The 24,480-nt window shown below is 43.0% G+C and overlaps 1 protein-coding gene across 6 annotated transcripts in view; it reads left to right on the forward strand.

Moving 5' to 3' along the window:
* ARHGAP12 (Rho GTPase activating protein 12) overlaps positions 1-24,480 on the forward strand; it is a 455,441-nt gene that overhangs the window by 273,502 nt on the left and 157,459 nt on the right. For all 6 annotated transcript variants that reach the window (XM_069211253.1, XM_069211258.1, XM_069211254.1 and 3 more), the window contains one exon: positions 5,163-5,244. In XM_069211253.1, coding sequence (XP_069067354.1) covers positions 5,163-5,244 — 82 coding nt within the window. The remainder of the gene's footprint in view (positions 1-5,162; positions 5,245-24,480) is intronic.

The raw sequence follows: 24,480 nt of genomic DNA on the forward strand, positions 1-24,480 counted from the left end.
TGTCAGGAGGTAGAGGGAATTATTATTTTAATGTGATTGCTGCCTATGAAGAAATTGACTTGGCAGTCAGGGACTAATTATCTTCATCACATGTCTCCAGGCAGGGGTGCCACCGCTTCTTATGCCCTGGTTCATACGAGCCACAGGGCTCAAAAGATGACTTCGAGAAATCTACAGAGGTAGTGTGGCATCTTTGAATGATTCCTTAAGACTTTCTAACATGTCTCAGTCCCTAGCAATAGGACATTGACATAGGTTGCTACTTTTTGGCAGTCAGCTTATAGGGAGGCTCAAATGATGGGGTCTTCTGTTACTTGTCTTTAAATTTGGACATAAGCATTTTCCACAGTGCCAAGCTCTCCTACCCAAGGACCAACAAGCATCAACCACTTCAAGTATGTAGTGACCCCGTGCAGCCACCTTGAAGACCTCCCATTAAGTAGTTTGGGAGGCGTTGAAACCTCAGTTATCTGAAAATGTTCTTGTATTGTTTCTGTGTGCCTAGGAAGGCTGTGGGTTCTAGGATAGCACTTTGTAAATGTCAGGAGGGAACAGCTTGGAAGGTTGTACCCCAGACCAGGTTTGACTGTGCGGGATAATGGTTGAAAATGTTCCTACCCAGGTGATCCAACAAGGAAAACTTTGGGCGGAGTTGGGAAGAGCAGACTATGGAGTCTAATTGCACATATAAGTCTTGTGGCAAGGAGTGAAGGATGTAGAGCCTGACACCCGGTTTTTCTCCAGACCTCTACCAGAGGCCATTAGGTAAGTAATTGTGATGGGAGCCTCAGTATTGTGCGTCATTCTGTCCTCCAGAAGGGAAGGATGTGACCTTTGTAGCACAATGCCTAAGACAGGAAGTCCCCACCCGGTATCCACTTAACGTGGGCCCATTTAGTTAGTCACTCCGTTAGGCGCATAAAGAAAGTGTTCTGTTCTACATTTAAAGCCTAAGTTCTACCTAGTACATGCCTTTCACATTAACAAATCTGGTCTATTGATTGGGCACGCAGTGAAGGATTTACCTTCCCATACCCAAATTAGGGCTCCCATAGCATATGCTGAAAAGTTGCTAGTAAAAAAAAAATGGCCACACCATCTCTTTTGAAGTTTAATAGCCTCTGTTGCATTAAGATGGACTATAAGAAAAGAGCTATGTTGATTCCCCTATGTAGAAGGAATGCTTGGTTTTTGTATTGCCTATTGACTGTATGCATCCCCTAATGTTCTACTTCAATAGTGAGAAACCTGTTTAGTGCATTCTGCTTGTAGTTGTGTTATGCTTACTTGGGTCATGGAGGAATCTTTGGCTTCTACCCTATCTCTCCCCAAAGAAGAACAGAGCCCCCTACATGACATACGAATGAGAAATGTGCAGTTCCATCTTGATGTTGTCTTAATGAATGTGAATCAAGACACATGAAAGAGTAATACAGGGGATGGGTGGCAAATAGCCAGCCACCCACAAAAAGCAGAAAAAACTGTCATATTTCATGAAGGGCTGTGTGGTTTGGACAGTGTTGTGATTTGGGGATGTGGCATTATGTAAACTGGCAGCCCTCCCAAGAGGGTGGGCGGGAGGAAGTGGGGAGAAAGTGTTAACTGTAGGAAAATTAGTTGGGCTTCCTCATCTTCCATGGTGTTTGAGGGGAGGGGCTAACAGAGGGAGAAGCAGAGTCTAGGAGAAAGAGGCACTAAGCATTGTTTCAGAACTGAGAGCGATCTCTGTAGAGCAGCAAGTGGTGATAAGAAAGAGCAAAAGAGGCCAAGAGTTCACTAGCTGAATCAGTAAAAGATTGTCATTAAATGAGGTAATCTGCAGTTTGAATGGTCACCATCAGCGAACCTTCAGAGGAAGAGAGGGGTTATCTTCTTCCAAAGAGTCCATTGAGGTGAATATCGATACAGGAAATGATTCATGAAAGGAGGCTGCAGTTACCAAAGAAGAGCGGTTGCTGTCTTGGGCCTGTTCACAGGAGTTGGCTGTCATTGTGAAAGGAAGACCACTTAGCTTTGTTCTAGGTGTCTGCGTTTGGATCTTTGAGTCTTCCATCCATGAGGTTTGTCTGCCTGATAAGTGATTCCCGGTCCCCACACCTCAGGAATGAAGAATAAAGTGTTCTGTCCAGACAGGTTCCTAAATTTGGCTGGGAACAGCAGGGAATTCTTTATACCCACTTCCCTAAGCTTCCTTTAAACACCCACTGATGCTGTACAGCCAGTGGAGAGTCAGGGAAAACAAGGGTCTGGCGGTTATCAATTTCAATGAGTCCTGCTTGTCATGGTGTACAGATATCTCGTCCTTGTCTTTGAAAGTGACTAGGGACCTTGGCATGTCACCAGGGGTCTTGGGGTTAGGATATGATGGGCTCTTTCCATAGAGAAGAAAGGGGCAAACATTTGGGCTAGTACAAACCCCTTTGCCTAGGTTTCCAGAAATTCTAATGGATCCTGCCCTTCAAAGTCCTCTTGCACACCGTTCACTTGGATATTCTGGAGCATCCCACCGCGTTCTCAGCCTTGGCCTCAAGAGACTGCACCTGGTCTATTAATTCTTGTGGTTGTTGCTGGATGACTGTTGTCGGTGGTTGTAGCTCTTGTATTGCCTTCTCCAATTTACTCTCTCAGCCATCTGTTTGTGGTCATTACTTTACAAGCCAACATCAATCACAACTGTGTCGATTGTTGCCTCTAGGAAAGCCCGGGTAATGCTAATGGCTTCCAGGATAACATCTAGCTTGTCCGGGCTAGTTGTAGGAGGGTCAGTTGCAGAGGGGCCACTACAGTTTTCCAGTGGTTGGGTGCCAGGTTTAGTCTGTGTCGTTCTGCCCATGATGATCAAGACCTCAGTTGAAGCTGGTTGTAAAGTGGCCTGTGTGGTAAGTTTAGGTTTAATGGCTGAAGGATTACGAGCAGGAGGAGAGACTCAGCGTAAAAAAGAACTGCAGTCAGCCAGTGCCACTTGCAACCCTTGAAACTTGTTGGGCAAGAAAATAAGGGGAAGCAGTATGAGCAGCCTGACCTGGCAAGTCGATCGATTGCTGACCCAGCAACCAGGAGACCACCTGTGGATAGGCTAGGCCATGCTTGTCTTCATTGAGGAAAAGCAAATACCAGTTGGTGATATCAGGTTTTCTTTTCCTTTGATGAAGGTAACAGGGTATGGGTTAAGGAGGTCTCCACAGGGGAAATCCTAGCTATGCCATGGAAGGCGAATGATCATGGAATAGGGAGGCATCCCTGTTGTCACCACCCCTCCCCGGTTCTCACTGCTCCGCCTCGTGCACACCTCTTGAAGAAGATAAAGATGGAGGTAGATGAACAGACAGGAGCTTGCCACTACGCCCATCTGGTCAGGATGTCTTCCTCCTTGTGGGGACAAAGTGGGGGCCGAGTAAGTCCTTTCACACACTGTCAGCGGGAGGGGCACACTAAGCACCCACCAGTCTCGGAAGGCCCCATGTGGGTGTTTGCACACTGACCAGGCTTTAATTACCAGCCACATTCAGGCGCTGACCCCTCCTCACCTCTTCTTAGAAATGGGTGGTTGCCAGGCAGGCCCTGGCCAGGAAGCCTGCCTGGTCGAAGTCATCCTGCCTGCCGGGCTTTTGCAGTGCCATTAAGCACCTCCACAAGGGCCCCTTCAGCTGTGGACAGAAGTTACCTGCCGATCGGTGCTGCTACAGGAACAAGATGGCAATGGATGAGGTGGTTCCCAAGTCTACCAGATGGGAGCCCCACTATAATGCATCCAAATCTTTGCCATTTTGGCCAAGCCCTGCCTTGGACCTTCATAATGCTGTGGTGCACTTCAGATAAATGTGCGGCAAACAAGCAGCCTACTAGCACGGTTTGAGGTGCTGTAGGACAATCCTAAAAAATAAAATAACAGTTAAAGAAGGAAGAAAGTAAAGGGATCCTGCCAAAGGAGCAAATGGAAATGAAGAGTCTGGCACACCAGCTTAGGCACTGAAGCACACTCATTTCCAGGCAAAAGTGCGTAGTTTATCAGGCAAAACGCTGTTACTCACAGACAACAGTGCCAGTGGGCTAATCCATTACCCCATGCTTAATACTGCCATGTGTGGAAGCAGAATATGAATGGCACTCAAATAGACCAGTAGCTAAAAACGGCTGGGTCATATCCCTCAATGTATGTATCTGTATTTGTGTAATTTTATTTCAAGAGCCTGGTGGACAGCTACAGATTTAAAGGCAGATCTAAAAAATACTTCAATACATATATAGCCTAATAATACACATTCAGTTACAAATAGGATTATCAGTGCAAGTGGTCTGCCTCCACTTTTTTTCAAATGAAGGACCCAACATAAAAATCCCTGCCAAGACAATCTGTTAGATTCTATGCAGTAGTGTTCCTGTATACACACTTTACTACAGTGCAATAACAATTCACCCTTTAAGGCCTCTTGGTGTCAACATACGCTTTTTCTGTACACAAATCAAGCCTTTTTTTTTCTTTCGTAGATTTTCATAATACATATACTAGACTTGTGGCTTTCGATATAACTATTCCCAATGAACCAATCAATCCTACCTCCTTGATCATTGGCTTGTTATGGATTATAATTTATACAAAACAAGCACTCTTTCTAAGTCCAAGCACATATGTTAGTCAAATTAAATGTGAAGGAAGGTCAACATGTTGGCAGAGCCAATACAGATATCGCAATTTTCGTCTTAAAGCTTTTTTATGTTTTGTTCACAGAAGGCCTGGTAACAGCTGCACTGTGAAACCACACATAATGTGGGTCGTATAAGCTTTTCTTTTGGAACCTTTATATTTGAGCCTATGAATATCCGTTAAAAGCTCTATAGTGATTTATAGCAATCTGACGGTTTCCTCAAAGATATGATTTGTATTTAAAATATTAGTTAAAATATATATGCTTTGCAACATACTGTCCAAATAGCTGGGAACCTTTAGAATCTATACATGGTGTATTTCAGTTTTCTTGTCTTATTTTTAAAACTCAAAGCACATCATATTGCCTGAGGGGAAGTCCTCTATCAAAGGTGCAGAAGGTGCTGTAGGACTGGGGCCTAGGAGTATGTGAAGCACATTTGCAACCCATAGTTTAGTTTGTGTTTTTTTTAAGGTATCAATTGCAATTGAATGTGATTTACAATGTATTTTCTAGAAAGAACTGGACCTCTTCATGGACAGTATTACAAGGCTCATCTTTACTGTTTCCTAAAACACATGGAAGCGGAGCTGCTTGGGTAAGCATGCCAGACATTCTAGAACTGCTAATGCCTTTGATTTTAGTAGACTTCTGTAAACTTGGTTTGTTTTTTGCAAAAGTAAAACTGTAATATCTTTGTCTGATTTCATTCATCTGTATGGAAATATAACTCTTTTTGATGCAATCTTTTCTATTAAAGATTTTGCCATAGTACACTTTGAGGTTATACCTTATCGTACGGTTTAGCAGCAGGTTATTGGCCAAGTACCCTCATACATCTTTCCACCTAACTTAGATTTGCAGCACCCCTTAATGAACCTGTCTACTGCATCATAATGTGCAGTGCTCAGTTATCAGCTAGTTACTGGTTTCATGCCCTTTCATCTGTTATCTCAAAGTCCACCAATTGAAGCTGCCCTAGTCTTCTCAGACAAGTCACACTGTTACTGTTTTTCAAGAAAGTGCAGAACAGGGCCCCTAATTTTTCTGTAATTGCGTTCCTATCCTAACGATTTAATAGGATAATTGCCCAATAAAGACCATGTTTCAGCAGCCACATGTTATACCCTGGACTTTCACTACGGCCCCCTACATTGTGAAGATTATCTCTTTTGCTGCTAGTAGTAGAAATATATTTTTTTTCTCCTTCAAGCCATGTGGCTTTAGTCACATTTTTCCAGAGTTTCAGGAAGTCTTTTCTTTAATGATTCCCATTTATTCTAACTCTTTATCCCTCCATCTAAATAGGATGGAAATTACATATAGCACGTGCAGAAATGGCAGATCACATCCCCCCGCCATCACCATCAAATATACAAAATTTAAAAAGAAGAGTATCTAAAAGATCACCAAGAAAATAGAGGGTGCAGTCTCAGAATAGGTATAATATATATGTGAACAGGATGGTGCTATATGAAACTCATTTCTGAACATGTAACACTAGAGTGAGAATAAGGAAGTGGTACACATTGGCTGTGCCATTTATTATGTGGAATTGCTGTAGTTAGCCTGGTTAGTGTCTTACCACAGTTTGTCTTTGTGCTGCTTCTGCAAAGATAAAATGTCACGTAATCTGCACATGCACATCCATTGAGTGTGGCACTCCTTTCTGAAATGCCTTGTAAATATGGCTTGTTTTATTGCTGTGTAAAATACTGAAGAATCGACAAGCTCCTACCAGATTGTTGAACACTTCCCAAAATTAAAGATGCATTTTGAACTATGGCAGGTGTTACTCTGTTGAATATTCTATCACGCAAGAAGTACTTTTAGGAGAAAAGAATATTAGTTGATTCTAGGACAAGCAAAACTTTGCATGTTTATAAAGGCTTTAAATACTTTCTGGAATTTAGATTGCTTAATCTTCAACATAAATAACTTTTTGACTGAGCATTGGCTTAATGGACATTTCTGATAGAGACTTCCAACTGCAGATTCCGCACCATGTAAACTAACCCCTGTGCTAGACTGGATTCTGAAAAATGTGTAAGCAGTTCCCTCACGTGTCTGTAGATAACGTCATGTGGCTCCGTGTCAGATCTGTCCTGCATGATAGACTAAGGCCCCCCCCCCCCCATTTATCCAGTATTTTATCTTTCATAGATTCACATGCTTGAATCATTCCCCGTTGTTGAAGTGGTAGTACCATGGTACCATAGTAGAGCAATATCTAAAACAATAATAGACTAAAAAGGCACTAGTCCATCAGTTGACTAGCCGATCTATGTCCTTTTTAAAAAAGGACGGAACTTGAACTAAAACCAACCAGGTAAAAGCACCCTATAGAACACTCCCAAGAGAGGCTGATTCCCTCAGATTTTCTACCGCACGTCTTGTGAAGGGAGTCTCCCTGAGCTCTGCTCAGTTGTTTTCCCTATGTATCCCAACTTTTCTTAATCTGTAATGTCTGAGCCTTCTAAGAAATGCCTCTTCAGATCCTGCAAGTCCTGTGGGAAGAAAAGGCTACATGTTGATGACCCACACAGAGACTGTCTCTATTGCCTGTACCCTAAACACGAGGTAAGAGTGCAAGCAAAATTTGTCTCACCTATTCTTCAAAAACCTTGAGAGACAGAGAGGGGAGGTTACGTCTGTGGCTACAGAATACTAAATCTCCAAAATCAAGCTCTTTTAAGGAGAACAGCGAGACATCTACAAGACCCCACAAAAGGTCAAGTTCCTCTGACCGTGGGGCTTCTGAGTAGAGTAGAAAGGCCTTGAAGGTGCACCATGAAGACCTGTCACGAAAGGAGAAACTCAAACTCATCTCCACAGGTACAGCCTCCTCCCAACCCTCTACTCCATCTGTTTAAAAAACAAAAAAAACAACAAAAAAAAACCACAGCATTCTCTATCCTCAGAGCCGTCTACGCCTAGAACAAAACCTCTTCATATCAACAACGGGGGCAACTATCACCACCGTCTCATCCACAAAGCCGCCGTTGTGGAGAGCTTTGACTACGGCATCTATTAATGCTCCCATGCCATTGACCAAGCTGATCTCTTTCACTAAATCACCGTCAACTATAGATTTTTTGAGGATGATGGGGAGAAACTAGCTGAAGAATTATTCTCTATACAGCCTGCTCCGACTAAAGATAAGGACAGAGGGGAGGTGCAGGAATGTTTGAAGTATAAATTCAAACTAAAACCTTAAAAATAGGAACTTTTCAGATGGTGGGATGTGACTACTCTCAAGGGTTATTTGGACCTTAAACGAGCCCCACATGGACTACGGGTGATCCTTTTTCCATCTTTTGGTGATTCAGGCTCTGATCTCTTGGGATAGTGGGAACATTTAACTTTATCCTTTTCCATTGGCATGATTGATATTTTTATCAAACATGCCTAAAGAAAAATAGAAAAACTTTTAGCAGAAATCAAAACTTTAAAACAGGAAATTAGTGGTTTAAACTTGCCAGAAACTACTGAAAAGAACTACAACATCCTCAAGGATGTACTTAATACACATCAGCTATATCTTAAGGATAAAAAATTAAAGAAACGTAGAAGAGATTATCAGGATTGCCGCAATGGTCTTGTATTTAAATTTGCCTGAAAACACAATCATATTAAAGTTAGCACATGGGCTGCACAATCAAGAGGAGCGCTCAGTTATGTCCACTGCCAGTAGTGTGAGAGGTGTTTCTAGTATTTCCAGTGGAGGGACAGACCCGACAATAGAGGGGACCACCAATATGACCCCATTGGTGTTGGGGGGGGGGGGTACCTATTCTTATTTTTTAGAGGAATTGGTAAGAAACAGGAAAGGAACAAGACAAAATCACAACAGATACAATACAAATATAACAAAAACAAGGGGAAGGGGGTGAGAACAAGCAGACACAAACCACAAGGAATGTCATGGTAACCAGATCAGCCTCCTGCAACAAAAGGAGTTGAACATGTGTCCCACGTCATCTGTTTGTTTGGTAGGTGACCCAAATCTTCATACCGTGCAAGTCATTAATCTGTCATCTTTATCACTTACTAGTGACCAAATAAATGTATTAAGCAAGGGTTTGGGCTTTTGTCCTACTTCCATGCCAGACTATATGGACATTCATATTGATCTTCTTAAGTTTTTTTCTACATTTGAAATTGAAGGAATGGTTTATGAATAGACCTTATTGTAGCACTAATGGTGTTATAAAATCTGAAATGTAATCGAAGTATTAGGGACATTCAAGACATTCAATTGATTTTTTTCTTTGGAACATACTGAATTACCTTCACCATCCATACAAGACATATTGGGACACTTCGGCATTGAAACTAACTTGTAGTGGGATAGTGGACTCAAACCTAAATGTTTGTTTACCACTGCCCTTTTCCCGATCACTACATTGATCTGTTTTATAGAGCTGTCACCACTCATCTATATCATTTGGAGGATAAACAAGTTGTTAACTAGAAAAGATACTAAAGTAAATTTTGAACACCAGGGACATTGCAGCTCTGACATTATTAGTAAAAAATATGGACATTGTTATTAGTGAAGCAGAAAAAGGTGGCAATGTTGTTGTCATGAACAAATCGGACTACACTGCAGAGAGCCATGGACAGCTTGCAGATGGACAGGTGTATGAACACCTTCCACCTAATCCACTAGTAGATGTCACACAGCTAATTGAAGGCAGACTCTCCAATTGGAGGGAACTCTGCCTGATTTCAGATGTTGAATTCAAATATATGTTTACTTATACACCACGGGCATCTTGTATTTACATACTTCCGAAGGTACACAAAACAGGTTCTTTTCCCCCAGGGAGGCCTATTATCTCTGGAATTGGTTCACCTATGGAACACCTCTGAGTACATGGATACCTTTTAACAGCCTTTGCTTTGCAACTTACCTTCTTTAATCCAGGGCACAAAACATCTTTTAAGACAGTTGGAGGATGTGGACTGGTTTGAGGGATGTATGTTTGTTACTTTTGATGTTAATTCCTTGTACACCTCCATTCCATTAGAAAAGGGCCTTCTGACATTGGCTTCTATCCTCTCATGTAGGGATGCAACCTTATATGAACATACTGAGATGCTATTAGCTCTCACTAGGTTAGTTTTGGAACATAATGTGTTTATGCATAATGGCAACTTTTTCACCCTCGTATGCTGACGTCTATATGGGGCATGTTGAAAGACATCACTTATAGACGCACTGCCCACCTACCACCTTACAACATATTTTGTACTGGCGAGATACATAGATGACATATTAGTCATTTGACTAAAATGGTTTGATTAATCATCTAAACAATAAGTTACAAGCTCCAATTCACACATCATTTTGGTACTCAACAGATTGAATTTTTAGATGCGATTCTATATATGGTGGACAATAGAATTTTATCCAGGATTTACAGGAAACCCACTGCATGCAATTCAATTTTACACGCTCGGAGTGCACATCCTAGGTCTAAAATAAAAAATGCCATCCCCTATGGTGAGAGGGCCAGAACTAGACGTAATTAGTTTTTGCCAGCAATTGGAAACTTTGGAACTTCGATCTCAAAATAGAGGATTTCAAGAAATGGTGATTTCTCAAACTAGTACTTCAATCACCCAAACTCAATGCAAATCCCTTCTAGTACTAAAAAACACAGCAAAAGGGACAAAGTACAACTCTCCATGACTACCAGATATAGTCCTGCAAGTTCTGTAGTATTTTGCATTCTCAAGTGGCACTGGTATATACTGCTATTGGACACCTATCTTGGGAAAATACTTAAGAAGGGACCTTCCTTCGCCCACAGTAGGGGGATATACATTGAGGCAGAAACTGTCCCAGTTACTTCACGCCGAGTACACAAGATAACCCTGGGATGTGGTTGGAAACAAAACCTGTTTTTATGAAAGTGAAGGTTGTATAGCTTGTCAGTTTGCATTAGACAAAACCTTGTCTTTTTCATTCAATGCAAAGAAAGTTTTATTATGTTAGACAATTTATCAGTTGTAACACAAGGTATACTGTATATTGTCTTGTTTGCATATGTGGCAAGATTTACATAGAAAGCACTATTAGGCCTCTCAAAGAACAGGTTCAGGAACACATAAGAGCTATTAGAAACAACAACACTAATTATCCCATAGCAGTACATTATAACCCTGTATATAATCACACAGAACTATTAAATATCAAGTTTCATGGTATTACTCGGATTGTGGTTCAGTTTCAGAGGTGGAGACAGGAATAGAGCCCTTAGAAAATGTGAGGCCAAATTAAGGGCTGTAGAACCAGAACTCTGCGGCCAGCCCCCCCCCCCCCCCAATCATCCAACCCCATGCTGTGCATAGCCTTTGGCCATCTGCAGAGGCAGTTTCCCGCAGGGCATGTCTCTCTGGGTGTGAGAATAGGTGTGAAAGGGTCTCGGTGTGAGAATGGCTGTCTGGGTGTGAGAGGATTATTGTAGGTGTGAGAGTGGATGTGAGTGGCTATTTTCACTCCAATAGATGAAAGATGCATTCACCTCCACAAAGGGTTTCAGATCATTTTTCAATATGGAATCACTGAGTAAGCACGCTTTCTTTGCTTTTGCCAAGTACAGGAGTTGGGATCATTTGTCCTTTCCAAAAGTGGAGCTTCAACTGGGACACCTGCTATGTTTATATTTGTAAGTGCTTCCTGTTGAGGTTTAATTTCTTTGAAATGATCATCATGGCCAGAAAGGAAGCCCACCTGCTCGTTTATCCAACAAGAGTCCACAGTTTGCACAAAATGTCTACCCAACTGGAGCACTTTTTATTGGTTGGGTAGTAAGTGGTACCTGATTGGGTAAATGTGCATAGTGGGGGAGGGGGCTGCGTGGCCCCTGTCTGATTTTGTCCCTGGAGACACCATCCCCTAGGGCCTGGCCATGTCACCACTGTTTGGGACCGCGGGGAAGCCTGAAGGTCCCTGCAGTCCCACCCGGCTCCCTGCATCTTGCAGAAGCCGCTATTGCTGTCATAGAGAGGGAGCTGCTAAAGATGAAGCTCCCTCTCTGTGAGAGCAGTTGTTTCTTCTGTTTCCCTGTCTGCATTTCTGCGGAGCGGAGAAAGCGGAGGAAACCCTGCTCGCAGCATGTGAGACTTGTTTGACAGCTCACTTGCTGTGAGTGGAATTGTTTGCTCTGACTTGGAGGAGCTGTCACACTCCTGCCAAGTCAGAGAAAACAGCTGTGTCCTGCGGGTAGGCACCTCAGGACATAGCAGGAGCCGGCTGTGGTGGGGTGGCGGTCCCCAGGGCCATCTATGGCTCCTTGAGGGGAACCGCACGCCCCCCTCCAACTAAGACCACCCTGGAGGTGGTGGTCCCAGGGGCCTTGGGGGGGGAGGTCAGGGGGGCAAGGAGGTTTGACAGACCCTCTTAATTATTTGAATTGGGCAGTGGGTAGGTGGTGGTCTGCGGTGGTGCTGCCACCCCCCACCCTCCAAAATTTCAGTAGCCCAGGGGAAGAGGTGGCCGCTGGGGTGGGTGGCCTTGAATGGATTTACACCAGATTACCAAAAGGGAGCTTTCTTGACCAAGAGCTACCTTTCTGCCAAATTTACTGTAAGTCCATCCAGTGGTTCAGCTGTTATTCCTGTTCAAAATCCCTGTGGCAAAATGCATAAGGAAAGTGTTTTGAGGCCACCCTTTTTCACGACCCCCGCTTGACTGATCACCTCAAAACTTTCCAGACAGCAGCTGAAGTGAGCATTGTATTTTTTTGGCCAATTTCATGAACATTCATCAAATGGTGCCCAAGTTATTAGCAAAACAATAAATGCTTTTTGTATAGGAACTAGGTCCTAACTATGCCTAGTGGCGACCTCCACTAAGAGATATATATATATATATATATATATATATATATAGTTAGGTTCTGAATTTACTTGTACAAAACCATAGAAGTTCAGCAGTTCTAGTTAGTTATTTCAAGTAACTATAACTCGCGCCCTAAGGTAACTATAACTCACGCCCTTGCCATGCACAGTTTTCCAATTAGAAATTTTATTGCAAATGTTGCAGTGATATCAGAGATGCAATGGAAGATGTCATATTGATAATATGTGGAGTATTAGCTGTGCATTCCAAAGGCGCAAGTTATAGTTACCTTAGGGCACAAGTTAGTTACTTTAAATAACGCTAACTATAATTGCTGAATTTCTATGGTTTTGTACCAATAAATTCAGGACCCAACTATAACGCTCCTATAACCTTAGTTTTTTCAGTGACTTTCTATTAATTTATTAATGTTACGTAATTTTAATTACTATTCTTTAATCCAACCACCATCTGCAGCCAAGCACTTATAATCACCCAACTGTGCGCATTAGGGATTGACCACAGGGCGTATCTGTCAGTGGACCCGGGAGTGCGCACGTGAGGCAGTCTGAAATTGGGTGTTTGAGTCTGTGTGGGTCTAAGAGGGTGTCTGAGTGGGTGTGTGAGTGGGCGCATGAGTATTTAAGTGCTTGCATGAGTGAATGAATAAGTGTATGAATGAGTGTGAATTTTGTTTTTCATTTTTTTTTGTATATTTGAAAATATCTTCAAATATTCGAGAAAATCCTTGAATATTCAAGGATATATTCGTGAATATCATGCATGGTGAAGGAAAATCAATTTAAACCAATAATTTGACCCTAAAGACACCCTTATATCACACCCCTGGGGTCTGGGTACCTCCACCCTGACCCTTTATACCACCTATTTCTATTTTCAGCCCCAAGGACCCTCTCCCATAACAAAATGGCGGATGCAACTTTCTAGTCCGGTTGTTGCCAGCCAAGTACAGCGCTTCTGTTCGTGCACGCATTCATTAATATCCATGAATATTCAGGATTTGTGGCCAGAGGTATACAAATTTGGATTTTCCTTACTTTCTCGTAAACCATAGAAAAGATTTACACCAAATAACCAAAAGCGAAATCTGCGTACCGCCAGCTAGCCTATTGGCATATTTGTCCATCCAGCAGTTTGGGATGTAGTTGTGTCTAAAGGTCCGATAGGAATTCACATGTGAATCACAAATTTTTTGACCATGGCCCCATGTGCCGCTCCCCCCCCCCCCCCCCTCTTTTTCTCAGTGCCAACAAGAATCACCGGGCAATTTCTTTACAAAAACTTTGTAAAGATTTGCCAAACGGTGCCATAGATATAGGCAAGTCAAAAAATGTGTTTTCTATGGAAACATTGTTCTAAGTATAACTACCTACTGGCGACCGCCAGTAGGTTATATACTTTATATAGTCTGCAATAAAGCGTATTGCTTTTACCCACCATCCTCTTAGGGTATTTAAGTTACTTACAATACTACTTGCTATTCTGATTCAAGCATGTATATCTGTGAAAGATCCAATACTGAATAAGAAAATGAGTTTCTTACCTGTAACTGCAGTTATCCAGCATTGGTATCTTTCAGCAAGTGGGTCCGATTTTGAGATGTCTGAGGACACCTTCAGCCCTCTTCTCCGCGGGCCAGGGGCGACGGTTGCAGAGGTGTCCTGTAGTGTTGGGATTTCTCCACTAGAGCACTCATGGTTGAGGGGACCTGGGGGCAGAGGCTGCAGGTGGTGTCAGTGAGTCCACAGTCGGCAAGCCCAAGGTAGGTTTTGTCTCTGGAGGGTTGGGGGACAGCGTCAGCACCATTGGTCCACTTCAGCTCTGGCTAGTTGGCAAGGGTTCAGTGGTGCTTTCAGGTGTCTGGTGTTTGTGGTCCGGAGTCCTTTCAGGTCTCTCGGGGTGCCTGCAAGATGCAGGGAAGCAGCTCCCATCCTCCATGGGAGTTCCTGGGTCTTTGTTGAAGCCAGGCAGGCCTTCCAGGCTTTTGGAGGCACAGCAGGTTGCAGGAATAGTTGATTTTGGTGCACATTAGTGGGAATAGCAGGCAGGCCGGCCGGGCTGGGGCCAAGTCAGGTGCTTCTTCCTCTGGCTTTATTTATGCGGCTCTTGTGTCCTCCTTTGTAGATCAGGAGGAATCTTATTTCCTGGTGCTAGGGTCTCCCCTAAATTCTGACTTTAAGGGTGTTTAAAGGAGTGTAGGGTAGTAGCCACTGGGCTACTTACTCCTGGGGTCATTACACCCCCTGTGGGAAGTGGGCATAACCTTGTACGAAAGTTCCTAAATCTGCTAACACCAAGATGGTAGATTTCTAAGTGTAGTGTCCCCATCCAGCAGCTCACCTTAGGGGTGGGACTGCCATGCAGGATGGGGACACCTCTCTGAATACTACATTTCTCACTTGTCCTGGTGCCAAATGTGGCAGAGGACAGGGAGTCTAGGTAAAGTGTCTCTGGGGGTGGCACAATACATGCTGCAGCCCTGGGTACCAAGGGTGCGATTTACTAGGAACCTACAAGGGGGCCAAAGGTATTGCCAAATGGGGAATAGCCGTACAGCTTTAGGGAAAGAGAACTGGCACTGGGAACCTGATTAGCAGGAACCTGGTGCACTTTGTCAAAATTGCATCAATTTCCAGGCAAAAAGTGGGGCTGACCATGTCAAAAAGGGGGACTTTCCTACAGTGACTGACAATCATGCCCGTCTCTGGTGGTTTTGCTTCAGACACAACTCTGCCATGTGCAACTGCTGCACCAACACAAATCATAAGGCCATCCTCGACCATGAAGCAAAACACTATCACTGAACCCCCAAATCAAAGTCAAAAAAGCAGTCCCGATTGAGGTCTAAGCTGAGAGCATGAACACGTTCTTACTCCGAAGGTCAATTCTCGGTCAGTCAGAAAGGTCAATCCTTGATCAATCCTCATCGAGGTCACAGAGTTTATGTAATTCAAAGAAGGATAAGATACATGACAAATCTAAAAATTGGAATATGGGTCTCCAGTGTCCCGGCATTCATTCCACATGGAGTATTGTGACGTCTTAGGCACGTCTAGGCCGTGGGCTTGGTTTCCCATGTCGGCCATCTGGACCAGACCTGAGATCACTTCCATGATTTTTCAATGCCTTCGGTGATGCAACAACAGCTACAGAAGCTGAAACAGGCCTTTTACACCATTTTGGTACCCTTCTGGGTCCCTTTGGTGTGCCTTTGGGCCCAAAGGATCTGACAGAGCCTCCATTCAGGTTATTGCCAACACATCCTTCCACGACTGTGCCACTTGATTTGAAGATAACCCCTTCCTCAAGCGCAGCTCTCCCGACCCTGGTGCCGATCAAGAATCCACCATGGCACCACGCCCATCAACGCTCTTGATGCCGCAACCAACACCACTGATGTGAGCATAATGCCGGTACAAATGTTAGAAACTGAACAGATTGTTTTATCAGATCCATCCTGTTCTGCCCGGACCTCAACAATATGCCCACTCAGAACTGGACACTTCTGTTCTCCATTATGACGGAGACAATGATGATGACGACCAAGGCCAGTATGACGAAGGCAGTATCTTCCACCTTCAGGATCCTAGTGATCTGGTTACATCCCAGGTATTAGCCTCTTGTCTGTGACCCAAGTTATGGCAACATAAGAATCCACTTTTTTAGCCACAGTGATCAAATGGGAGGTGGAGGTTGTAGACTTCACTTTACGCATCGCTGAGGTAAAAAGAAATGTACTGAGGCTCTCAACCCTTCTCATACTAGCCAGGAACCTCTACTACCACTTAATAAGGCCCTGACAGGTGTCCTGGTAGGAAGTAAGGTAAAATCAAGATCCAGCCCTCCTGTGAATAGGCAAGTAGTGAGTCGGCACAGACCGACTCCTGGAGCATCCCACACAATACATCTTGGTGTTCACCATTCGCCTAATCCCCATTTTGTTCCTCACGACTCTCTCAAGAGTGAATCCAAATGGATGGAGACTTTCGCCAAACAAATATTCTCAGAAAGCCTTACCCTCAAGGTTCCTAAGCACCTCCTGGGTAGGTACTCACATGTGTCGTGAGACAGGGAACATCTTGTCTGCTGTTTGACTGGACAATGCGTGCCAAAGTACTCTATTCAGTCAAACCTGGATATGACGTACTGTCCGAGTATGGCTGTTGGGACCAGCATAGTGCTTCCGCGTATGCCTGGCATAGGCTTCTGACTTTTCAGCAGTCCTTGATGAACATACCGTTATACTGCTCAAGGCTGTTCAAGGCAAAGGCTGACTCAACCTTAAAAAGATTTAAAGAGAGCAAGGCCACTTCTAATCTCTTGAACTAGCACGGCCTACACGCCATATCCCCAGCATCTTTTGTGGAGCTCGTAGCATCTGATACAGTTTGTTGTGGCCAACATCCCTGGGCATCTTGCTAGAACCAAGAAGAGTAGCAAAGAATCTTGGATTTTTGATAGATGATATATAGATAGATGATTCCCTATCCATGCAGGACCAGGTAAATGCTACCAGTGAAAAATTCCTTCACATGCTCACTCTTTTATGCAAGCTCTTCTGCTGGATTTCAGTGGAATGGCGAAGGACGCTTGATCAGACATTGATCAGGAACCTGCTGGATTATGGCAATGCCCTATACTTGGGAATGCTGGACTATTTGTTTACCCGTCCATAGTCCATCTAGAATATTGCAGCCAGACTCATTTGCAACAGTGCCCAAAACAGTTCAACTTCTTTTGGTTTAAATTCACTTCACTGGCTGCCAGTCTGCAAGAGATCCATATCCGCAAATTATTTTATGACATTGGACTGGGTATTTTACATTGTTGGGTTGGATTTAGAAGCAATCACAAACTTTGTGCTTGGCTAATATATGGTTGGTCAACACCAAACACATTAACAAAATAAAAAATAAACAGAATGGGTGGACGTTCCTTTACACATCTTGTAGCCGTTCCATGGAGTTCTTTACCTGCTGATCTTTGTCTGACTTCAGACCACATGAGGTTTCGAAAGAAACTGGAGACCTAGCTATTTCTGCAATATTTTAATGCAAAATTGGCTGTAATGTAGCAGGAGTTTAGTTCTGAGATATCCCTTAGGGGATGAGTGTTGCGCTCTGTAAATAAATACAAAATAAATAAATAGCATTCTATTCTGTGGGTTGTCTACTTCGAGAGTAAAGCCAAACTGCACCATTTAAAAATGATAAAAGTTTGTTTGGAAAAAGTCCTTGGACTGTATCGAAAAATCAAGAGCTGTACTTTTCCCAGTGATATTTTTGTTCCTGTGTTTATGGATTCTCTTTTGATCTCAAGATTGCATCCCCGTATGGATTCATGTCTTTTAGTCATGGAATTCAGTCCTTTTGCATTTCTGCCCCTCCTTTTAAGGTTCTATGTTGTTTATTGATGGAAACGTGTGTATTGAACCGAAGTAACCACATTGTGGATTGTTCGAGGTGCCTTCATTCAGAAACTTGAGTTTTTGCTAAGGTGGCCTAGTTTTAAGTCTTCCATACACAAGAAACCATAAACATTCCTTTTCAAACATGGAATCTACATGGAGGGGAAAAAGATGGTGGTGAGCTGATCCCACCGTGAGTGTGCTCTCCCTCTGCCCCTCTTTCTCAGTGCTGCCTACATCTCTGCCACCTCGGCAGGCCGATCTGTGTGACTTGAAATAGGGGATGAAAAAGGATAAGACAAAAAACAAAAGCAGCTGTATATTTACATGTGTCTCCTGTGCTCTTCGTGCAGATACAGCTGTGCTGTCTCCTGGATGGCCGCGGTCACTTCTTTACACGTGGAAAATTCTGTATCCCCTGCCCCATCTTTTGCACTGTGATGGCTCCCATTAAGGCTAGTCCTTCACGTGGTGGGAGAGGTTTTTATCTCACTGCCAATTCAGTTGGAGCAGGCGGCCTGGGCTCAGTTCAGCAGCCACTAGCAGAGAGGAGATCTGCTTCTATAATTGTGCACCCAGGGGTGAAGCTGCCCTTATTGGACACTTCAGTTTTTTTGTTGCTACCAGAGGGCCCAGGGTAAGGGGCCTCCGCAAAGGCAAAAGCTTCTCCTGTAGCCCTGATGCTGCTGGAATCATTGACTAAGGCGGTGGCAGTAGGGGGGGTACATTGTCGCCAGCAGAGATGTATCCAGCCTGCCAACTCCTTCAGAGACGGAAACCCAGCAGAAACGGGGAAAAATGTATCCACAGTAGATGTTACTTCTCCGGCGTCGGCCTCCTCCAGTAATAAGATTACTTCTCAAATTAATGCGTTCTCTGTGACCACCACCGGTGACAGCGCTGATTTAAAAAAACAAAACAAAAAAAACTGATTGATTCGGGGGTGGGAATGGTCAGTGGTGACCAACAGTGCGTTCCCAACTTTGCTTCTGCATCTACGGCTGATATGCCCCTCATGGATCTGGGCAGCAGTGATTGTAATGAAAGCCGAGGGCACAATAATTGGTCTTCATCTTATATTAGCAATAACCAGGAGGTAGACTGTAGCTCTACACATCAGTACACTATGGTAGCACCCTCTCTTGCACTATGTACTGCTCCAGCTAAAGAAATTGATGGATATGGTAGCAATGGCAGCCTTGTCGTCAGGTAAGAAGAAGAGAAATAAGCCCAACTATAAGCCACCTCACCCTAAAGGCCATCCCTTACAACATTGCGTGATGTTGAAGTAAAAAACAAAGCCCACCACCTTCCCTGTTGTATTGTTCGTTCCGTGGACCTGTGCAGGTTGTCAGAGGGCAGCAATAGTAATCCTCAAAGGTCAGTGTCTCACCTCAGTGGCACCCAGATACCAGATAGCAGTATACTCATTTATTCTGTTACACCTGGCACACTTCATTTATCTGGAGTTCTGCACCCTCTGTCTTATGATTTGTGTAAACTCACAAATGTACTAGATTATATTTTCATATCTGTAGGGCTGTATGAGCTTATGCAAGACACTTATTTCCTTTTTTTCTGTAAATACTTTCAGATGAAGGACAGTATTATTTTCTTTAATGACTGCCATGCACGCATGACAGTATGGGCATTTCTGTTTTTAGAAAATGTGGCTAGTTAAAGATCATGTCTGTTTTTCAGAATGATGTTGCGTTCCTGAGCAAAAATACCTTTACTCATGCTGAATGAAGGCTAAGGATTAAAAAAATAGAGAACAATAATCCAGCTTTATAAGCTATATGAAGACAGGTTATCAGTAGAAACCTGGGGCTGTAATACAGATAGGGGGAACTGTCTGCAGCACACCTTCAAATTGATTCACTGGGCACAAACACAGCAAATGCTTCCTATACGTGCTAATGCACCACCCAAAGGGCAGATGAGACCTTGAGGCCCTGCAGCAGCACATTAGTGAAATATGGGGTGGCTGCTTGAGGCAGCTGCTCAGGTTTTTCACTGTGCAGGTAGCACCCTCCTATTCTTCAAGAGTCGGAAGGGATCCTCATGCATGTGGGTGCACCTGCCTCCAAGCGGATGTCTGAGGCGTCCATGCAGCCCCTTTTCCTGCCTTCAGAGGATTGCCCTTAAGGTTTTGCACTATCTGTGTTCCCCCTTTCTGCACCCCCTTGCGATCTCTTTGTCTCAGCCCCCACTGTAATACAGCCTGGAGACAGATGCAGAGTGCTTCCCTCATTCATTGGAAAATGTCCCTGTGTAAATGAGGGAATGCCCTCATAAGAGTTGGGAAGGCTGTGTATATGGAAAGGCACTCTGTATTACTGAAGGGGCTGCTCAAGAATCTGCGGCCCCTTCTGAAATACTACTGTGTCCTTAATAGAAAATAGAGTAAAAAACAATTACCAATATGTTTGAACGATCAGTTGGCAAAAAAAGTACAATTCCTTTTAGGAAGACCTAAGTCTGAACATAATGCCAAAGACCCCCACCCCAAATACTTGCATGCTATAGCAATGTTTGATTTCCCATGGCACAAAATACCCACTACAGGCTTGGTCTCAGTGTAGTAGTAATATTATTCAGCTCCTGAAAGCCTTTTACCTTTAACATTCACTTTTCAGAGTCACTAAGTGAGGCCTACAGTTTTTAGCTAAAGTTTTCGTAATACACCGATCAGATCATTGGGCCCCTGACATACCCTTTCCCAGTGACCCAGTCAAGCCTATAGCTTTAATCTTTGAATTGTTTCCGTATCCAACTCAGGCCTACTTTATTGATATTATATGTTCCCACAGTGCAACCATCAGGAACACAGTCATAAAGTTACAGCTCTATTCTAAATGACTGTTGTCCAAATAAAGTACGACCTCTTCGAAGAGGCTTAACAAGGACACTCGCGGGGCAAATCTGCTATCTCCTGTGGCTGTAGAGGAGGAAACCAGCAGCAAAATCCTAATAAACTGTGAGCTTCCATGTGACAATATACCTGTCTACCGGTTTTAACACAGTTAATAACAATAGCCACCCTTGAAGGCTTCAAACGCATGCTTCTCGCAATTTTAAAAACCAGCCCTTCTGCTTTTGGCAAAACCAAATCATTATAAACAGATCAGACTTAACAACAACTGACATTACTTTTCTTAATGAACCGCTTAGGCATATTACCTTTGCCATTTACTTTTTACACAAACCAGCTCAGGCTTACTGTATTGAACCTATTCTTCTTCACAAGGCCACCTTCAGCACATAGTCATAAAATTATAAATGTGCACAAAAACTATATTTGCAAAACAATAAACACCCCTCTTAAGCATTTGTAACAAGCATTATCACAGTGCAAATCTACTCTCATTGTTTGTTCATAGGATGTAACCAACACCAAACCCCTTGCTTACTAAGGTAGCCTGTATGATTCCATGTAATACTTGCCTACAGCCTTAAGCACAATGTAATAAAAATTCACCCATATAGTCCTATTAGCACTATCAGACTCATCGTTTTGCCGTAATTTTCATTGTGAACAAATCAGACGTATGTTACCTGGCATAACTTTTCCCAATGGAGCATTTAAGACTGTCACCTTTATCATTGACTTGCCACCATAACCAGTTTAGGACTTATGGTGTGAGCATATGCATTCCCATACTGCAGCCATCAGGCAGAGTTGGCAGAACAATAAACAGCTCCTAAGGAGTCTAACAAAGATCATCGCAGCAAATCTCTCCTGTCAGTAGGCTCTGTCAAAGGGGGAAACCAATCTCAGTATACTTGCCTATTTTGATAATCCGTTAGCTTCCATGCAACAAAATATCAGTCTATCAATATCTGTGCATTAACGATTCCCCTAGTAGTCCTTTTTGCTCTGCTTACTTTTCACAATAAATGAATCAGCCCTAAAGTGCTTGCAACAACTTTTGATAGTAAACTGATCAGACCTATGTCAACTGGCATATCTTTCCACATTGAACCAGTTGAGTCCATCTCATTTACCAGTGACTTGTTACCATAAACCACTCAGGACTTCTGCATTGAGCATAAGCTTGATCACAGCACAAATTTAAGAAACTAATAAAATTTCAAATAATAAACCAATCAGTCATGTAATAAGCATAAGATTTACTAGAAGGCAACCGTGAGGCAAACGGGTAAAGTTACAAATTTGTACAAAACATGCAGCCTCTCATATGAGGGCTTAACAATGATTCTTAGAGTGAAAATCTTTTAACCTTAGTGTCTGTCAGAGGGCGTAACCAACACTAAAGGTTTGCCTTCTCTTGTAATCTGCAGGAGGCCCTGTAACAACATACATAATCTACAGCTTTAACACAGTGTAATAACTGTCTACCTTTAAAAGTCTATTGGCTTTAACTTGTGGGGTTGACAATAAATAGGTTAGGCCCTCTTCCTTTTTTGTGTCCTCGATATTAAACAGATCAGACCAATTGCATCAGACACAACTTTTCTGTAGTCTTTCCCACCAGCCTGTCACTTTATCAAATCCACACCAGCTGCATTGAGTGAGTAAAAGCTTTACTACACGGCCACCATAAGGCAAAACAGTCATAAAATTACAAATATGTAAAGACTTATGATTGGCAAAACAAGATCATTAAAAAGGATTATTGCAGTGCAAATGTTCTATTGCCAGGGTTTGCCACAGGGGGTAACAGAAACAAATACTCCTGCCTAATAATTAAATATATGAAATCGCTTTAGAGGCTTTAAAACTCCCATATGGCAATCCTCCTTTAAAGTCCTATTGCCTTTAAGATATGCTTTTCACAATAAATATGTTCTCCTGCCTTAGTTTTTACGATTTCACGATAAACAGATTAGCCTTGTTCAATGACTTGGCCTCCTGTAGTGGGCATAAGCTTTCCCACAATACGGATTGCTTTACAAGTACTTTTTTTTTTTTTTTTCTCAGTGGAATCATTCGCCTTCTGCTCAGTCAAAACTTGTAAAGGAAGATCACCTTGAGGATGGAGCCTAACTCCTCTTACAGTACTATTTCCACACCGTGAACCTCCCCCAAACCTGTGCTTAGGATTTCTCAAGTATTCCTTACCTGCTACAGTGTTACTCGTTACATACTTGGACATGCACACCAGCCTCTTCCATCTGTCTTAGTTCGTCATAAGTGGAATGCAGAATTTAACTTCAGCTGCTTGGTTGCAGTTAGGCACATAATTTTATTAGCAGTGCCCCGCCACCTGGCAGCAACATGGAAGTTGGATTGGTGGGTGTCTGCAGATTCAGATATGCGCAGTAAGGTGGCACATATGCAGGTGGATAGAGGAGACTCTGGTATTCTTCTTTGCTGCTGCCACGCCCCTTCATAACCTGCTATCCACTTACTGAGAGGTAATTGCCATCAATGCCTGCACTTAGGAGGCACTAATAGGACAGGCAGCCACTAAGCTAGAGGACTTTTCTAGTTAAATATCCAAACTGATGCTCAAGGGAAAATACCAAAATGATCCTGATCCTCCAAAGTAAATACCAGTGGGGCACACCACCAGAAATTAATTACTGAGCTTAGTGCTTTATCCAGTTTAGCCTTCATTTTTTTGCTACGGTTTTAATCAACTTAGTGTATTAGGGGTAGATTGGAAAAAAATGAGGGTGGCAGTGGAGCTGGTCCTGCTTGGAGTTGTGCACTTGCATGCTAGCTCACAGTCTCAATGTTACCTATAGGCCTGGAACAATCTTTCTGCAGGATCTGCTGTGTAATCGGTGTGTCCAAATAACTGATGGCTCAGTCAGTAAACCTGGCAGTATGGGAGATGTGTGGGTCTCCTGGCCACAGGGTGTGTTGCTAAAGTCAAAGGGGAGATCTAAGCAGGAACAATATTTTATCATCGTTGTAATATTTAGCTCTTTTTAACATGAAAATTGCTTGTTGGGTCTTTGCTGGCCCAAATTGCATGGGTCTGAGAATCAGGCACTCAGATGTCCTTGCCTGCAGGAAGGAGACAATTAAGCAAGATGTATTCAGTACGCGTCTCCAGCTGTATAGCACATCCCCTTGATGCAAGGTTTTGATTCCTTTTCCCTCAGGCGCTTCAGAATTTCCAGTACATAATAAAGTGTCTCCCACAGACTCATTATTGCATGGCCAAGACATACTGATGAGGATTTTTAACTTGAACCTCAGATGATAAATGGAAAGTTTGTGGAGACCACTGCGCTTGTTTTTTTTTTAATTTTGTTTTTAAAGGAAAATAAATCACTAGATTGTAAGAACTAATTGAGGATTTCAGCCATATTCTGCACACTAATGTTACAACTCGGGAAGAGATATTTTGTCCTAAAAAACAATGTCCTTGCATTGCAGCAATCTGGGGTGACCTCTAGCAAAGTCAGACTTTATATCTGAAGGTGGTGTATAAAACATGGATCATAGTAGATGCACAATTGTAAATAATGGTTCCGTTATCATAGGCTGTAGGATAAGCAGCCTGCTCTGGGGATTTGGTTATGAGCCAATTTCTAATCTTAAATTGAAATGGCTGAGTTGAGTGAATAATTCGTGG

This window comes from Pleurodeles waltl, chromosome 10, assembly GCF_031143425.1.
Source record: "Pleurodeles waltl isolate 20211129_DDA chromosome 10, aPleWal1.hap1.20221129, whole genome shotgun sequence".
NCBI classification, from domain to species: domain Eukaryota; kingdom Metazoa; phylum Chordata; class Amphibia; order Caudata; family Salamandridae; genus Pleurodeles; species Pleurodeles waltl.